Raw genomic sequence first — 16,600 nt, 5'->3', positions numbered from 1 at the left:
ACAAGCATGAGGTAGAGATGCAGAGCTTTATTTAGCTTGGCTAGACACAGGTTCCTATGGTAATAGTCATTAAATAGGCAGCGTCGCCCCCACAGTCCTGTCAATCCACTGTCAGTTCATCTCCCAAGATGAAGCTTTTTCATGCTCAACACGGAGTGATATTCTTAGATCCACCCTGCCTGCCGTCTCAGAAGTAAAAGCAAGAGGGGTTTTGGGAGGGGGAAAACAACATGGAAAGTTTCGTCACGGTGTCCCATCTGTTGGCCAAACGTTTCAAGTATTTCTAGAAATAGGAAAACTTCCCCGACTCTCCTCTCAGCACGAGTGTGTATCTGCTCCACTCATCCATAGCTCATCTTCTTCATCTCTCAGCCATGCGCTCTCCCGCCTGTCAACAGAAAGTCTGCCCCATGTTTCATGATCTTTCCTGCTGCTTTTACGGCGTCTCATATCTGTCTTTGTCCCGTGTTGCCACTGCGTCAGCTGTGTCATGTGTTCCTGTGAAGGCTTCCAGCTGCCCCCACTTTTTCTTTTAATATTGTCACTGTCACATAGTCATTTCAAAGGCATACAGCTCACGCTAACACATCAATGCTCTTGAGGGTGCTACATTAATGAAGTGAGTTATTAAGAACAGAAAAGACAGCTGAACTGTGTGTTGCTTGAGGCTGGTTGCAGATTGAATATAAAACTGTATTAGAGAGGTGAATTATTTATAGATCTAAATTTCACTTGGAAATAAATGATGTGAACCTGGGAACAATGTCAGGAACTTTCAGGAAATGTCTGTTGTTTTCCCCAAAGGATCAAAGGATTAAAAATCAGCCAGGTTCAGTGTAAACAGTTACTCCAGCATCTTTTCAAGATTGGGATTGGGGATCTGAGTTCAACAAAACTTTACAAGACCAACACTGGTGTGTGTGTGTGTGTGTGTGTGTGTGTGTGTGTGTGTGTGTGTGTGTGTGTGTGCATTTTTATGTGTGTCAATATTTTATGTATTTTTTTTTTTAGAAAAGAAAGAAGTGGAGGTTAGAAAACAAAGCACCATGTGATATCCTGAGTTGTTGGCGTTCCTATATCGCCATGCTAATATTGGTCACTGATTAACATGCAACTGACCAATGATGCTGTTGTAGCATTCATTTAGCATTAGCCCAGAATTTAGCTAATGCTATTAAAAGCTGTCACTAGCAAAGCAACAATAGTAACCTTAATTTGGCCACAAACCTAATTTTATAATGTATTTGGTATAAAAGGTTGATCGGGGGAATTTTTTTTTTTATTTTTATTTTTTTTACTACAGTAAACACTTTATTCGGTTTTTGGTCTCAGTTGTTTTTAGGTCTTAATGATTGTAAAATTAATCTTTTAAATAAAATAAAAATATAAAAATAATAAGAAATTAGCATATACTCGAGAGTGTGGTTACCCTGTGATTGACAAGTTCTTTTGTTATGAGACGGCAGATTCATCTCTCTGTTGAACAGCATTTGGCTGCACTTAAAAAAACAAGTTTAAGTCTTGTGTTCCTTCATTTGTTTTTGCAATTACTATGCAGATTGTTGTCATAGTCAACAACTGACTCATCCTGCTAACAGTGCTAGCCAGGTAGCAAGTGGTAGGTGATCAGCTGGACCCTTTTTGTTGGATATTCACATCTGATTTGAAATAAAACAAAAGAAAAATTTCAAATTCTTTGATTCAGTTTATGATGCACTATCTGGTGCCCCTGGACACATCATCAGTGATGTAACCTGGGGTCATTGGGGGTTTTGGGTCTTTCAACAATCTCTCTTCTGACAGAACAGACAACCTGGTGTCTCCACCTTTCCCCCATGTGAAGAGAACTGTATCAAAACTGTATTTCAAAGGCAAGTAGATTACTTAACAGAGGCTAGAGCCATCTTTTTATACAGTCTATTTGCAAGTGCAAAATTGTTAATTTAAAATCATAACTGAGACCATTCACGCGTCTTGTTCACAGCACGGTTTTTGCCCCTTCTTGAGTAGTTTTGTACTCACACTCAAGTTTACTTTTGAGTCCTTATACCAAAATATCCTGCTGTCAGTATAAAGCACAGACTGTCACTTTTCCACGCGTCAGTAGTTCTCAAAGTTCCTGACTTTTGTTCCTGTGGCTCTGTAGTTGGGTTAAAAAAAGCTCCATACTGGTTTCAGGGCAGACTGCAACCATGTTACATGTAGGCTGTATTATTTCCTGTGATTGTTAACAAATGGTGCAGTTTTTTTTTTTTTTTTCTCTTCCAATTTCTGCTGGTGTGTTTGTTTGTGGACTGACACATTTTTGCCGACCCATCGACAGCAGTGGGAGCAGCGGAGGCAGCCACCCCAGCAGCAGTCGCAGCAGCAGCCGAGAGAACAGCGGCAGTGGCAGCGTGGGCGTGCCCATCGCCGTTCCAACCCCAGCCCCACCCAACGTTTTCCCAGGTAACCCCCTTTTTTTTGTCCCCCTTCCTCTCTTCTCTGAGCTGCAGGACCTTATTGTGACTGAAACGTACTAACTACACTAATCTTTGTTGAGTAATCTGGGAGTACTGCTCACTCTGGCTTTCATTAGTCGAATCGGTGTGCACAAACTCTGGATTGAATTTCTCTCCCCTTCTCACCCTTCTCTTAACCTCCCTTCACTTATCTTTCCTCCCCCTTTGTATCCTTGCACGATTCCCCCTTCAGGTTCAGCCCCTGCCCAGTCCAACGCAACCAAACCTCCCCCAAACACTGCCACAGCCCCTGGGCCCCCTTCCTCTGCCCTAGACGGACCCCCACAAGCCCCCAATCCCCCTGTAGAGATCCCGCCTGTACCCCCACCCCCTCCCCAACTCCCTGCCTCCACGGTACCTACTGGCACAGGCCCTGCTACTTATGGCAACCCTGCACAAGGTGAGTGCGACTCCCTCCTCACCCCCTGCACGCCCTCCATCCCGCCTTCCGTGACGTGCTTGTGTGATCCCAGTGTGCTCATTCATCACCCTAATTTATTTACTCATTTATTTTTCATCTGGAAGTCTGAATTAGTTCTTGAAAGATTTTCAGATCTAAAATTTGTTTCAGTTTAAATTTAGAAATTCAACCTGTTGAATGTTTTTAATGGCAGGAAAAAAGGATTTATTGTACCTGCGACTACACCAGTCATTTTGAAACTACAGGTAGCTGTGCAGAAGACACAAAAAATGAAGTTATACCGTGGACCTGAATACATTTCAGCATAAAAGCTGGCTTAAGCAAATAATGATTACAATAAGTAGCAGAAAATAACAAGCAAAACATAAACAATGATAGTTTATTTTTTACTCCATAAACTCTATTGTTTCCCCCGTGGTCCACCGAGTACCTGTGACATCAATATCTGAGAGTGATGAGTTTCTGAATTTCTTTGTGGATAAAGTTGATCATGTCCGTATGAGCATTGGTTCTTCAATACCATCTGTTTGTGTCTCTGGGCCACCTCCCCCTCATTTACTGTCAGTGTTTAACCCAATGACCATACGTGACCTTTCACTCCTGCTGGATAAAATGAAAATTACCACTTGTGCAAATGACATTCTACCTGCTGGGCTGTTTAAAAATGCTCTCTCTGTCATTGGCCCCTCTATTGTAGAGATATGCAATGCCTCTCTTTTAACATGTGTGGTCCCTACGTTCTGTAAGCATGCTGTTGTTGAGCCGATATTAAAAAAAGAGCAGTTTGGATCCAACTCAGCTTAAGAATTATAGGCCTATCTCTAAGCTTCCATTATTATCGAAAATTCTGGAAAAAGTAGTTGCAGATCAACTTACCACTTTTTTTTTTTTTTTTTTAGAAAAACATGAAATTTATGACCAATTTCAGTCAGGTTTCCGTAAAAGTCACTCAACAGAAACCGCATTACTTAAAGTCTCTAGTGACATTATGATGTCAGCTGACTCCGGAGCATCCTCAGTCATGGTTTTGTTGGACTTGACATCTGCCTTTGACACCATTGACCATACCATCCTGATTAACAGGCTCCGGGACGTAGTTGGTGTGTCCGGTCTGGCTTTGAAGTGGTTTCAGTCATACCTCTCCAACAGATCTTTTAGTGTTTTTGCGAATCGGTTTATGTCACATTCTAAAGATCTGACATGTGGGGTACCGCAGGGTTCAGTTCTGGGTCCTATTCTTTTTCTTTTGTACATGTTACCTCTAGGACTTATAATTAGGCAGTTCCCTGAGGTGTCTTATCACTGCTATGCTGATGATATTCAGCTCTATTGCTCTTTTAAGCCGATGGAAGTCCATAAACTGTCCTCTTTAATTAAATGTTTAGCTTCCATTGAACAGTGGCTTGGTGACAACTACTTACAGTTGAACTCTGAGAAGTCAGAAACATTAATTATTGCCCCGATAACCAGATATCTCTAATCAAACAGCATCTTGGTTCTCTTGGCTCATCTGTTCACCTGAGCCTCAGGTACCTTGGTGTGATGTTTGATTCTGCCATGTCCCTAGAACAACACTCTGGCCAGTTAATTAGGAACTGCCTTTTTCACCTAAGAAACATCTCGAAACTGCAAACTTTGCTGTCTGAGTTAGAAATGGTTATTCATGCTTATATTTCTTCTCGCTTAGATTATTGTAACAGCCTTTTTCTTTGTTTGAGGAAAAGGAATCTTGATCGTCTCCAGTTAGTCCAGAATGCTGCTGCAAGGCTTTTAACTAAGACACGAAAAAGAGAGCACATTACACCAGTGTTACGCTCATTACACTGGCTTCCAGTACATTTCAGAATTCATTTTAAAATCTTGGTACTGACTTTTAAAGCTTTGAATTGTGATGCCCCTGCTTACATTTCTGGGCCCGTATCCCTAAAGATTCTGAGAATCCTCTCAGAGAGCTCCTAACTTAACCTAAAAATTCCTTGCCAGGAGTTTTAGCTTAGAAGTGATTCCAGAACATTTTCAGTGAACTCTGAGCAAGGAATGGATGGAAAATCCTATCTTAGTGAGGAGGTGTGGTTGACCCCGTTGCTAGGTATGAGTCATCATTTCAAAAGCCGTGATTGGTTGATCCTACAAGTTTGATGGAAATGAGCTTTTGGTGATAATGAGCAAAGGATGTACCCTCAAATCAGTAAACATAATTATACACTCTAATCTTATGCTGACTGTAATTGTAAATAATATTTCACATTCAAGAAAATATCTGGAAAATGAATAGTAAGCTGTAGGGGTTATAGCCTAACATTAGAATCCAAAATATGTGAAAACTTAAACTCATTACACCCTGTTCAAATAATAATTCGTGTCTTATTTGCTCATATTAATATCCTAGCTGGCATATTTTGTACTTTCACTCCCATATGGACCCCGTTGAAAACAAGATGGCCTATCTCAAGGGGCTGTCCTTAATGAAGTATAAATCACAACGTTACAAGTCCAGTGTGGTCTTAACGAGGGTAACACGGCTCAGCTTTTAGCAATGTCTGTGATTGCAGACCCAAGTCATCACTGCTGCATTGTTGCATTTTCCCGGTTGCCAAATACCTCGGGGTTGTGATTACTTTCGTCTCCGGTGTAATAGCGTTGTGGCGTCGAGTTGGTGAAGTAATTGTATCTCTAAGGAGATCCACCACAAACATGATTCCTGCACGATCCAATCTGTAGCATCTCAATAATTCCCTGTCATCCAGTGTTTGCAGGACATCTCTCCTGCCTCTTCTGTTGGCCATTTTGTGCAGCTGCTTAGGGGAACTCCTAAGCCACTAAAAGTCCTCTTCCCTGCTCTTAGCAGATCTCGCCTTAGGAGCCCTTTTAAGCGCTAGGAATCTTGAGGAATAGCTTTTATATTAACTGGGATTGTCGTGTCACTTTTAGGGGAAATTCTAAGAAAACGTCATGACTCTGAGAATTTTCTTAGAATTTGGCCGCTAGGAGCCACTTTTTGCACAAAGATTCTTTAGGGATACGGGCCCTGATCTTTTAGAACCCCCCGCTCCCTCTCGCAGCCTGAGATCTTCTAATCAAAGGCTGTTGGTAGTCCCTCGAACATATTTTAAAACCAGAGGTGATAGATCTTTTAGAGCGGTGGCCCCCAGGTTGTGGAATGCTCTCCCTCCATCATTATGTTGCCTTGATTGTATTTATTCTTTTAAAAAGCAACTTAAGACTCATTTATTTAGATTGGCTTTTAATTAGATTTGTGCTGTGTTTTATTATTAATGTATTTTATGTGTTTCTGTTTTATATTACTGTGAAGCACTTGAAGTGGTTTTTATCCTGTGAAAAGTGCTATATAAATAAATTGATTTGATAACAATTTATAAACAGTTGAAACACAAAATTATACAGGACAGGATTCAGATGAATACATTAACTAGGATACGACCACAACTATTACTCTCCCTCAATGAATACAGTAACTACTGCTGCGTTCCCTCAATGATGACAAGTAGTCAAGTACAACTAGGTTCCCTTGACGATGACTACTACGACGATGTTCCCTTGACAAGTACTTCAACGACCACGACATTGCCTTGACGACTACGACAATGAATCAATTCCCTTACAGCTATGACAACTACATTACTTAGACTACAAAGACAACTATTACATTCCCTGAATGAATACAATAACTACTGTTGCGATCCCTAGATGACTCTGCTAGTCTACATTCACTTGATAACTACAAAAACCCATTAGTCTTCATATTGTTCAATTCAGGGTGAAGTAAAGAGGTTTCTGCTGTAAACGGCTTTGACACTTCTGTAAGCCAATTTATAAACCGCAGTCACTTAGTCTCAAGTACTTTTAGTGTGAAAGGAATGGACAGGAAGAAGTCCTTTACACAAGCGGAAAACAAACTAATACTAAGTTGAAATGAGCAGTTTAAACTGAACACAATGAAAATGTCAGAAATTTTAAGAAAAGGGGAGGTAAGGCTTTAATGTTTAAGATGGTACCTGATCATTTAAGTTTCTTTAAAAATGCTAGAAACAGTGAAGTGGTTATACGTGTCGAATGAATTCTCATGAAAGCTGTAAATTCCCAAAGATTTTGTATTTAAATTCAAAACTTGAGTGAAGTTTAAGATGATTATCTTTCAATATAACTGCAGTTTGTCTGGACTGTTCTCTGCAAAAACAAATTTGAATGTTTTATTTTAGACCTGGCAGTGATGCCACTGAAGTACTCAGAAAACCGAAAGTGCTCTGATAGGTGGAGCTGCATTATTTTAATTTGATGGTCTTCTATTCAGGATGTAGACTGGATTTAAAGCTCTGATGAGCACTGCGGTCGGTATTAAAAAGAAACTCTCACCTCATAAGGGCTGCACACATGAATTAAATATTGACTGCAAGAAATGACTTTAAAGAAGATGAGTCTCTTACCTGGGTGATTTTACTCAGTGTTAGAAAATACTTGTAAAACAGGTCTTTGACTGCACGTCTTTGCTGTAGTCTGTGGAACAGACAAAACAAACAAACTTCCACAAGTCCTGTTTGTGTGCAGCTCTTCTGCCATCTGCCTCCAACTTTCCATCATCCCGCTGCTGCTGCTAGATGCTCCACTCGTCCTCCCTCTCGGCCTCTCATAGGCCTCCAGCATCTCTGTCATGATGATGTTCTGATATTTAATGCATGAGCTGTGTGGTGATATGCTTTCTTGCTGTGTTTATTTATTTGTTCTTTTCTTAATGGTGTCCAGGTGATTTGTTCTTTTGTTTTTCTGTGGCTGGATGTTGTAATTATCTGGAAGGTGGAACTGCTGTTACCCAAATGTTAATATTTGAATTGGCTCAGAGAGAGATTTGGGACAAGTTAAGGGACGTGTTACTCAGTTCTTTTTTTTTTTTTTTTTTTTTTTTTTTTTTTTTTTTCCTCCCCTGACACTTTTCATTTAAAGGTGAGATGCAAAAAAAAAAAAAGTATAAAATGCTAAATTTTCTAGTCAAAGGAGCTTGCAAAGAAAAGCGTCTGGACTTCTTTAAGTTGCTTGAAGACGTTTCACCTCTCATCCGAGAAGCTTCTTCAGTTCTAAGGTCAAATGGTGGAGAGTCCCAGATATAAACCTAGTGGGAGTAACCCCCCACAGAGGGACAAAAGGACCCCCTGATGATCCTCTAATCGCCTGAGCCAAGGTGTGAAACTGGGTGTGGGTCACAATCAGCCAGAGTTTCGGGTGAGTTCATTGTGAAACCTGGCCCCACCTTATCATGCAAATTCCTGAGATCAGATGGCCAGGATGTGAGTGGGCGTTGAGGCGTCTGGAGAGGGAACTCAAAACCGGATTATAGATGGCAGACAGTTTGTGTCGTAAGCCACCGCCTCTGTTCAAAGATGGTCGCTCACAGTGGATATAGATGCTTCTTTCACTCCTCTTTCAAACCATCTGTCCTCTCTGTCCAAAATGTGAACATTGGCATCCTCGAAAGAGTGTCCTTTATCCTTAAGATGCAGATGGACTGCTGAGTCTCATCCTGTGGAGGTGGCTCTTCTGTGTTGTGCCATGCGCTTGTGAAGTGGCTGTTTGGTCTCTCCAATGCAGAGGTCTGGGCATTCCTTTTTACACCAAGTTTTACACCAAGTTACAAATTAATTACAAACTTGGAGTAATTAGGACCCTACACCACCGGGCAGAACATGTTCCCTCTAAGCCTGAAGGAAAAAAGAAGGAACACACACATGTAAAGGAAACACTCAAAACGTGCGGCTATCCTAAATGGGCGTTCTGATTGGGACCCACACCCAGTTTCACACCTTGGCTCAGGTGATTAGAGGATCATCAGGGGGTCCTTTTGTCCCTCTGTGGGGGGTCACTCCCACTAGGTTTATATCTGGGACTCTCCACCATTTGACCTTAGAACTGAAGAAGCTTCTCGGATGAGAGGTGAAACGTCTTCAAGTAACTTAAAGAAGTCCAGACGCTTTTCTTTGCAAGCTCCTTTGACTACGATGACCTGGATGACTGAGAACCTTCACAGGCTAAATTTTCTAGTTTCACCTGCTGTTTTTCTGTAGAAATTTCTTCAGGAAAAAAACCAGAAAATTTTAAACAATTTAGCATTGAACCAAACCATTTAAGTATGTTTGGCTCAAAACGAAGAAATGTTAAACTTTGCAAATGGAAAAGGTATGTTTTCTTTCTTTTTTTATTTTTTTGTAAAACTGCAAAGTTTTGATACAAAATCCAATGAATTGCTCCTATGTGGCTGTTTAAAAATAGAACTTGAATAGATTGTTGTTGTTCAGAGCTGTATTCTTCTAATAAACTTGGTGTTGTAAGACAGCAGCATGATACTGCTGCCTGCACTCCCAGACTTACGTGGCTCTCTGCTGCCCCCTGCTGCCGTCTTCTCTCAGGTGCTCCTCAGTTCTACAGCATGAACCGCCCCGCGCAGCAGCCTCCGAACCCTCCGGTGGGAGGCTCCCTGCCATACCGCCGACCCTCGTCCGTCACTGGTCAGCCCAACGTGACCCAGAACCAGCTTAACGGGGGGCCACACTTTGCCCAGAATCAAGGTACTGTGTGTGTGTGTGTGTGTGTGTGTGTGTGTGTGTTACTGTTTCATTTTTGGATTCCTATAGATAAGATTTTCATTCCCTATGAAGTCTGAACATAAAAAAAGTGTTAACATTATTCTCTGTCCTATAAATAAAGGTTTGGGCCAATGGTGATGCAGCTAATGGTTCTAAAATCAGTTAAATTGCAGACAACCTTCTAGTTAGTCGTTTTATTTATTGCTATATAAAATAGTGACTTAGGTTAAACACAATAAAACTAAAATATATTTGGTAGTTTAAGGCAAATAATCACAGTTTTTCTTTTAAGAATTGATCATTTTCCATATATTGATGGATCTTTGCAGCTCTACACGCGCGCGCAAACACACACACACACACACACACACACACACACACACACACACACACACACACACACACACCATGCTAAAAATGAGGAAGTGAATTTGTCTTTAACTTAAATAGACCAACCAATATTACACTCTGGCCACTTTATTAGGTACACCTTTTCACCTGCTCATTTACAAAAATATCTAATCAGCCAGTCACGTGGGAGCAAATCAGTGCATTTAGCCACGTAGGCAGGGGTTAGGTGTCCGGGTGAAGCTCAAGCCAAGCATCAGAATGTGGAATAAAGGTTTAAGTGACTTGAACATGGCATGGTTGTTGGTCTGAGTATTTTATAAACTGTTGATCTGCTGGGATTTTGCAGCACAACCATGTCTCAGCTTTACAGATGATTGTCTGAAAAAGAGAAAATATCCAGAGGGGAGCAGATGTCTGGGTCAAGATGCTTTATTGGGGTTAGAGGAGCATGGTCCAACTGCTTCAAGCTTCAAACTTGTACTTGAAGGACTTGGGCTCTTCTTTTAGAATACAGGCGGCGGAGATTAGCTACTGGTAAACTAGAGAGATGGTTTAAAAAAAAAAATGGTAAAATGAAATCTTATCTGTGCTCTGCTCGTGAGCACCAGTGTGTGAGCAGTGCATGATAAAGCTGCATTATTATCTCTGTTTCACTCAAGTCTTATCTGCTGATTTAAACTTCATTGAACCTTTAGGTTTTGTTTTTTTTTTTTTGTGGGGTTGTGTCTGCATTTTCTATTAAACCCTCGCCTGTCTGGTTTTGTAGTCTGCCATTTCCCATCTGCTTCAGCGTCCTCAGCGGACTTCACCTCCTCACCAGCTCTCTGTCTGAAGAGCTGCTAAGTCTTTGTGTCTGCTGCTGCTGTCAGTCCTGCGATCTTCACCCATCAATTATTCCTTTGATTAGACTCAGACACTTGTCTGACAGCCAGATGAAGAATGAGGACTTTAGGGCTCACATCATCTTCCTGATTGATTGAAGAAATATTTGGATCATAAAATGTCTGTGAAGCTCTCCAAAACGGTTCCATCTTTTAACATGTGACAATTGCTTTCTTTCTTGCCAATTCTTTGTGAAAATTTTAAGAGAATCCAATTTTCTTTTCTTTTTTTTTTCTCTTTTTGGTTAATATTTTTTGGCATTTCATTAATAAATGTATAATTAAAGTAGCTGCAGGCCTCTGATGAGAACTCTGTTCTTTACTAAGTGTTCTTTAACTCTCTGCTGTGGTCTCTAACCTCTTCCTATTCACATCTGCCGCCTTCCTCTCTCTGGCCCGTCCCCTCCTCCTCCTCTGTGTATTGATTTCTGATTGGTGATAGCAGGCCCGCTCGTGCCCCCTCCCCCCTCCATGCAGATCACCCCTCAGCTGCCTCTGATGGGCTTTGTGGCCCGTGTTCAGGAGACTAGTAAGTGGCCTTTAGCTCTTTGCCCCCTCTGCATGACCTCCACTCAATCCCCTGTAGTGTGCGTTTTTGGGTTCTTGTTATGTGTGAATATTTTCTCAAGTAAACAACCACCAACATCAGCTGCTGCCCTCACATTCAGGCTTCGTTCTGAGCAGTTTTCTTTAAACTGTCTGATACGTTTGGATATTATGCCAGAAGTATGATTATAAGCTCCAGAAGACTCGAAGCGCGATAATTGATTCAAATCAATGAGATATTTCGGGCCTAAACACTCCAAGCATAGTATGACACTATTTTGCATGACAACATTATATTGATACAGGTTCACGAAATACAAAGGTTTTTGTTCAGAAGGAGAACGAAGATCACCTGCTGGACTGCGATTTCAGTCCAGCAGGTGGTGCTGTTAACTTTTTTCCTAGTGAGGTTGGCACCATCAGGAAGAAATTGGCAAAATGGGGGGACTTCTTTCTTCATCTGAGGCAAAGAATAAATCAGAGAAGCACTTTCTGCATTTAACTCGAAGACATGGACACGAATGTCGTGTGAATGTAAAATACTGCAAACACGAGGGCACTGTCAAACGACACCTGACAGATTTACCTTGACAAAAGGAAAAAAAACACAATCTATCACCAACTTTATGTGCAAACACCAGCGTTCATGCAGCTCAAGATATTACAATCCAGCTGTCTGACACTGTCACAGAGGAAATCAAGCAGAAATTGTTGGGTTATTTGGAGCATGTGGAAATTATGTTTGTTTTTTTCCTTTCTTTGGACAACACCAACACAAAGTTTGCATTACAGTGCAACAGCTACACCTGGAGCCAGACTTCACACTAGCATAACAGAAGTAACTATTCTGCCATTAATTTGCATTTGGATTTTTTAAAATGTGTCGAGGCAGGTTCAGACGTGCTTTAGGGTTTGTGGTAACCATGCTATAGTACTGTAGAACCGCACATGACTGTTAAATGATCTAAATGAGCACTTTTTCAATAGCATGGAGACAAATGTTATAATAGGATAGATTTTAAACTAACGTTTAGTTTAACAAAACTTGCGATCTCTTTCTTGTGTGGAGCAAACTTAAAAAAAACACCAGTACAAATAGAATTATCCAAAGGAACTAGAGGGAAAGCTGTAACCCTGTCAAAGTGCGTCATATGTCAGGAGAAGGTGACTAATGCTAATGTGGTGCTAACAAAAGAGGAACTTGGAAACAAAATGATTCCTCCTTAAACAAACAAACCAGATGGTGCAGGCCAGCTCGGTGCTAATGAAGTTTAGTGCAAATCCAATTTTGTGTGCGAAGGCAGGTAATCACAAATTTCTGATGTGTGAGTGGATAAGTGAACAGTGTGGTGGCAGAAAAGCTCTTTATAAAGGTTTTATAAAGGAAATCTGGGCCCAGGGGTCTCAGTTAACCTGATGTCTGCTTCACCCACCATCAGCATGCAGGTTGGGTGCCTTCATGTGAAAACGCCTTGTACCAGTATGCACAACACGCTGGGAACATAATGACTTTTGAGTGTTCGTTGAAGATTTTAGTTCCCCTTTCATGGGTTTTGCTCCAGAAACGTTTGAAACAACTTCTCTTACTGAGTAAAAGTAATGCAGAGCATGTGAGACTATGGACAGCACATCAGCTCCAGATGTCATGCTTTTAAAAACCAAAGGCTCATTTTTAGTGTAAAGGTGCAAAAGCAAGAAATGGAGAAGTGAAACTGGTCAGAGGAAAAGTATTTTAGGTTTTTCCCATTGGTTAAAATCTGAGAGGGATTTCAAAGCCTGAAGGTGGTGGATTGGCAGCAGATGGTGGTGGTTGACTGCTCGGTATCATGCGTGTAAGCAAAGAGTGCGAAGCATGATGAGAATAATGAGGCGTTTGTGTCGTCTTTCTGTAAATGCACGTTGAGCTGCTGCGTGCACTTTTTGTTTTCAGCATGTTTGTCCTCAGGTTCTCTGTAAAACTGACAAACACCCAGCATGGGCTGTTTCTGCATGACTGTAAGAGCTCCGCCTCTGAGCTTCTTCTCGTCTCTAACTGGTTGTCTCCCCCCCATTACTGCCCAACCTGGAAACTACTCCTAGTCTCAGACGTGCCACCTCCACCAGCCGACGAGCCGGTGTTTGAGGAGCCCACGCCTCCTCCGCCGCCACCTGAAGACTACGAGGACGATGAGGATGAAGAGGAGTCGGCGGTGGTGGAGTACAGCGACCCCTACGCTGAGGAGGACCCGCCCTGGGCCCCACGCAACTACCTGGAGAAAGGTCTGCCTTTGCTGGTCAAGGAAATGTGTGTGATAAAATAAAATGTTGAAAGTGTAATGTGGAAGATTAGCGGGTCCAAGAGCGGAAAAATGGATTCAGGGAAGAATTTAAATTAAACAAACTTGAATATTTTCTGATAAAATAAGCAGAAAGAAATGTTTTAAATGAGGACGATTTGGCAAGAAAAATGACCAGAAAATGTGACTGTTTCATTTAATTAATTAAACAAAAATGGAAAAGGATTTCTTGCCATAAATGTACAACTTGTCAGAAATAAAAAATATTTTTTTCTGAATATTAGTCCAGAATATTAATCCACTCCATCTTTATTTCCATATTTTATTCCGTCATCCTGCAGTGGTGGCCATCTACGACTACTCCCGCGACAAAGAGGACGAGCTTTCGTTCCAGGAGGGCGCCATCATCTACGTGATCAAGAAGAACGATGACGGCTGGTTCGAGGGCGTCATGAACGGGACCACGGGCCTCTTCCCCGGCAACTACGTCGAGTCCATCATGCACTACGCTGACTGAGCGGCGCCTCCCTGAGCAGGAGAGGAAACGGGAGGAGCGCTTGTTGGGGATGGGAGCGGGGGGAGGGAAGGGTTAAAGGTCAAAGACTTTGATCGAACAGAGCATGATCACCTCCGGGCGAAGAGAGCAAAGAGCAGGGAGGCAAAGAGGAGGCAGGTTTTTGTTTTTTGTTTTTTTGAAGAAATTGGACATGACAGACTCGGTCATTCTCGTGACTTAGTCGCCGCTATAAAACGACCACTACTCTAGATATAAGCTTCCCTGTAACGTTTCTTTCTTTGTGACTTTGTTTGATTAACGAGGAGGACTGGGCGGTGATGGGTTTGTTACTTTTTGAGAGTTTGTTTCACACTACGAGGCCACTAAATTGATTTCTGCTTCTTTTATGTTTTTTATTCCTTGTGTTTTTAGCAGTTTTCCCAATATTTATTTGTAGTGGGAGGTGGGGGGGATGAGCGGGTAGATGAGGCTTCGGAAAAAAAGGGCTGGAGGAAAATGCCTTCAGGTTTCGTTATTCTCAGACACTCCAGATGCAACAGCGATATCCTCAGTGAGACGCATGGATGGGCGGGTGAGGGCACGGAGCGTGCCAAAGCTGATGAAGATAAGCACATCAGATGTCTTAATGTGATCCACGAAGCTAGATAAAAGGGGGAAATCCTCCTTAAGAGTGCTTTAAATGATGAACTTTGCTCGTTTTTGTTCCGTTTGCGTGGTTAAAGCGGACGAGTTTAGTCACTACATGCTTTACTTTGCAGTTTTCAGGTGAAGGAATCGTCATCCAGCCCTCAAATCAGAGAAAGGCGTGGATTTAAAGTCTGCAGCTCCCGTAATAAAGTTGAATGAACAGTCGAGGCGAGCCGTTTACTTTTATGTCTTTATTCTATTTCTTTTGCCGTTCACCAAGAGTTGGCGGTCGAGTTTTGCTTACAGAGCGGCAGACTGCATGTTTGAACTCATGGAAGGAGAGGGGGGGCTAAAAGCTTCTTTTTTGCTCTACTGATGATTAATGTCTTAATATTTTTAGATATGGTGTGGTTTTGGTTTTTGATATTCACCCACGACAAACCACGATGACGATGCATTTAGGTCATTTCTAAGATGCTTGTGCCATATTGAAGTGTGTGTGTGTTGCTGTTTCAGAGGTTATCACTTCATTTTGCAATAAAAATCGGCCGGAGGGAAGCGGGACTGTCGTCGAATTACAGATCTTTAGTTTTTCCCGAGCTGTTTGAAATCAGAAGCACATACATTTGTAGTGAAAAGTTCAAAAAACAAAAAGGTGTAGAAGAAATATTATAAATGTGAAGATGTATTATGCCCTCAGACACAGGAATTATTGAATATGAAAAGAAGCCAGCTGTTGTGTTTTGAAACGGTTTTAAGTAACACATTAGGACCCCGATACCTTTGTTGTTGTTTTTTTGTTGTTGTTGTTTTTTTTTTGTTTTTTTTTTTGTTTTTAAAGAGACAGTGAGTTTAGGCACCATTCGTCGTCTGTATGGTTTTTGATGCGCTTGGCTGTTTGCGAGGGCTCTGTGCTTGTACTTCTGTCAGGATCTTTTTATTTTCTACTCCCGAAAAAAAAGAAAAAAAAAAGAAAAACAACAACAGCAAGTGGGTCTGTATGTGAGTCTTGCATGCCATTGTTATTATCTGTACTGGTGTCCCTGAAACCTACGTGGCAAGATCACCCATTTCTAAAAAGGCAAGCAGCCCTGCAGCTCTGACCAGGTACCGCCAGCCGCATCCAAAGAGACTGTACAACTTTACTTCGAGCCCACGTCCAAGGAGCCGCTCGCTGACCTGTGGGGGAGGAGGGACAGAGGGAGGGGAGGCACTCGGCTTCCTCCTCCCCCCTGACAGTAGCCGTCATCAGTGGTGAAAAATCTTTTTTTGTGTGTGTGTGCATAAGCTGCTAGTGAATCCTGCGGACAGACTGCAGGCGGGAGATGAATGAGAACATTGACTCTTGTTGCATAACACTCATAAACTGACACTAAAATATATATATATATATGTATCTGAGTGAGGCCCTCTGGTCTGCAGGATTCACAGCTTCCTGGAGTCACAGACGTCCCCTCGGGATGTCGAGTTTAACAGTCCATAATGCCATTGTGTTGCACAGTTAAAGTTGAATTGCAGAAGTATCATATTTGTAAAATCATGAGAACAAAGACAATAAAATTATTGAGATTTATCGGTGGAGTCTCATCTTGCTTCATTAATGTTTCTTTGCTGTGCAGAAATGCATGTGAGAGAATAATGTCCAGTTTAAAAGTACACTGGGGGGTAAAAACTAAAAATCAAGCAGAGTCTACTGGGAATTCCCATGTCTCAGTCTGTGCAGATCAGTTTATGATAAAACTGGATTAAATGAAGCACCAAATCACAATAGGTGCCTCAAGACGCTTTACGTTGTAAGGTAAAGAAACCCCAACAATCAGAGGACTGCTAAGAGTAAGCGGTTTGGTGACAGTGGGAAGAAAAAACTCCCTTTTAATAGAAAGAAAC

At 41.7% G+C, this 16,600-nt stretch overlaps 1 protein-coding gene across 17 annotated transcripts in view; it reads left to right on the top strand.

The window, feature by feature from the left end:
- Positions 1 to 16,286, top strand: part of LOC101481727 (abl interactor 2) — a 31,939-nt gene extending 15,653 nt beyond the window's left edge. For 4 of the 17 annotated variants that reach the window (XM_076879929.1, XM_024798794.2, XM_024798796.2 and 1 more), the window contains 6 exons: positions 2,324 to 2,448; positions 2,695 to 2,901; positions 9,339 to 9,497; positions 11,190 to 11,276; positions 13,373 to 13,552; positions 13,911 to 16,286. In XM_076879929.1, coding sequence (XP_076736044.1) covers positions 2,324 to 2,448; positions 2,695 to 2,901; positions 9,339 to 9,497; positions 11,190 to 11,276; positions 13,373 to 13,552; positions 13,911 to 14,086 — 934 coding nt within the window. In that variant the 3' untranslated portion in view covers positions 14,087 to 16,286. The remainder of the gene's footprint in view (positions 1 to 2,323; positions 2,449 to 2,694; positions 2,902 to 9,338; positions 9,498 to 11,189; positions 11,277 to 13,372; positions 13,553 to 13,910) is intronic. The other 13 variants (XM_076879932.1, XM_024798799.2, XM_024798798.2 and 10 more) reach the window with 5 other exon arrangements.
- The last annotated feature ends 314 nt before the right edge of the window (positions 16,287 to 16,600 follow it).

Source organism: Maylandia zebra, linkage group LG23, assembly GCF_041146795.1.
Source record: "Maylandia zebra isolate NMK-2024a linkage group LG23, Mzebra_GT3a, whole genome shotgun sequence".
Taxonomy (NCBI): Eukaryota; Metazoa; Chordata; class Actinopteri; order Cichliformes; family Cichlidae; genus Maylandia; species Maylandia zebra.
This window is presented reverse-complemented; position numbering and strand designations above follow the sequence as displayed.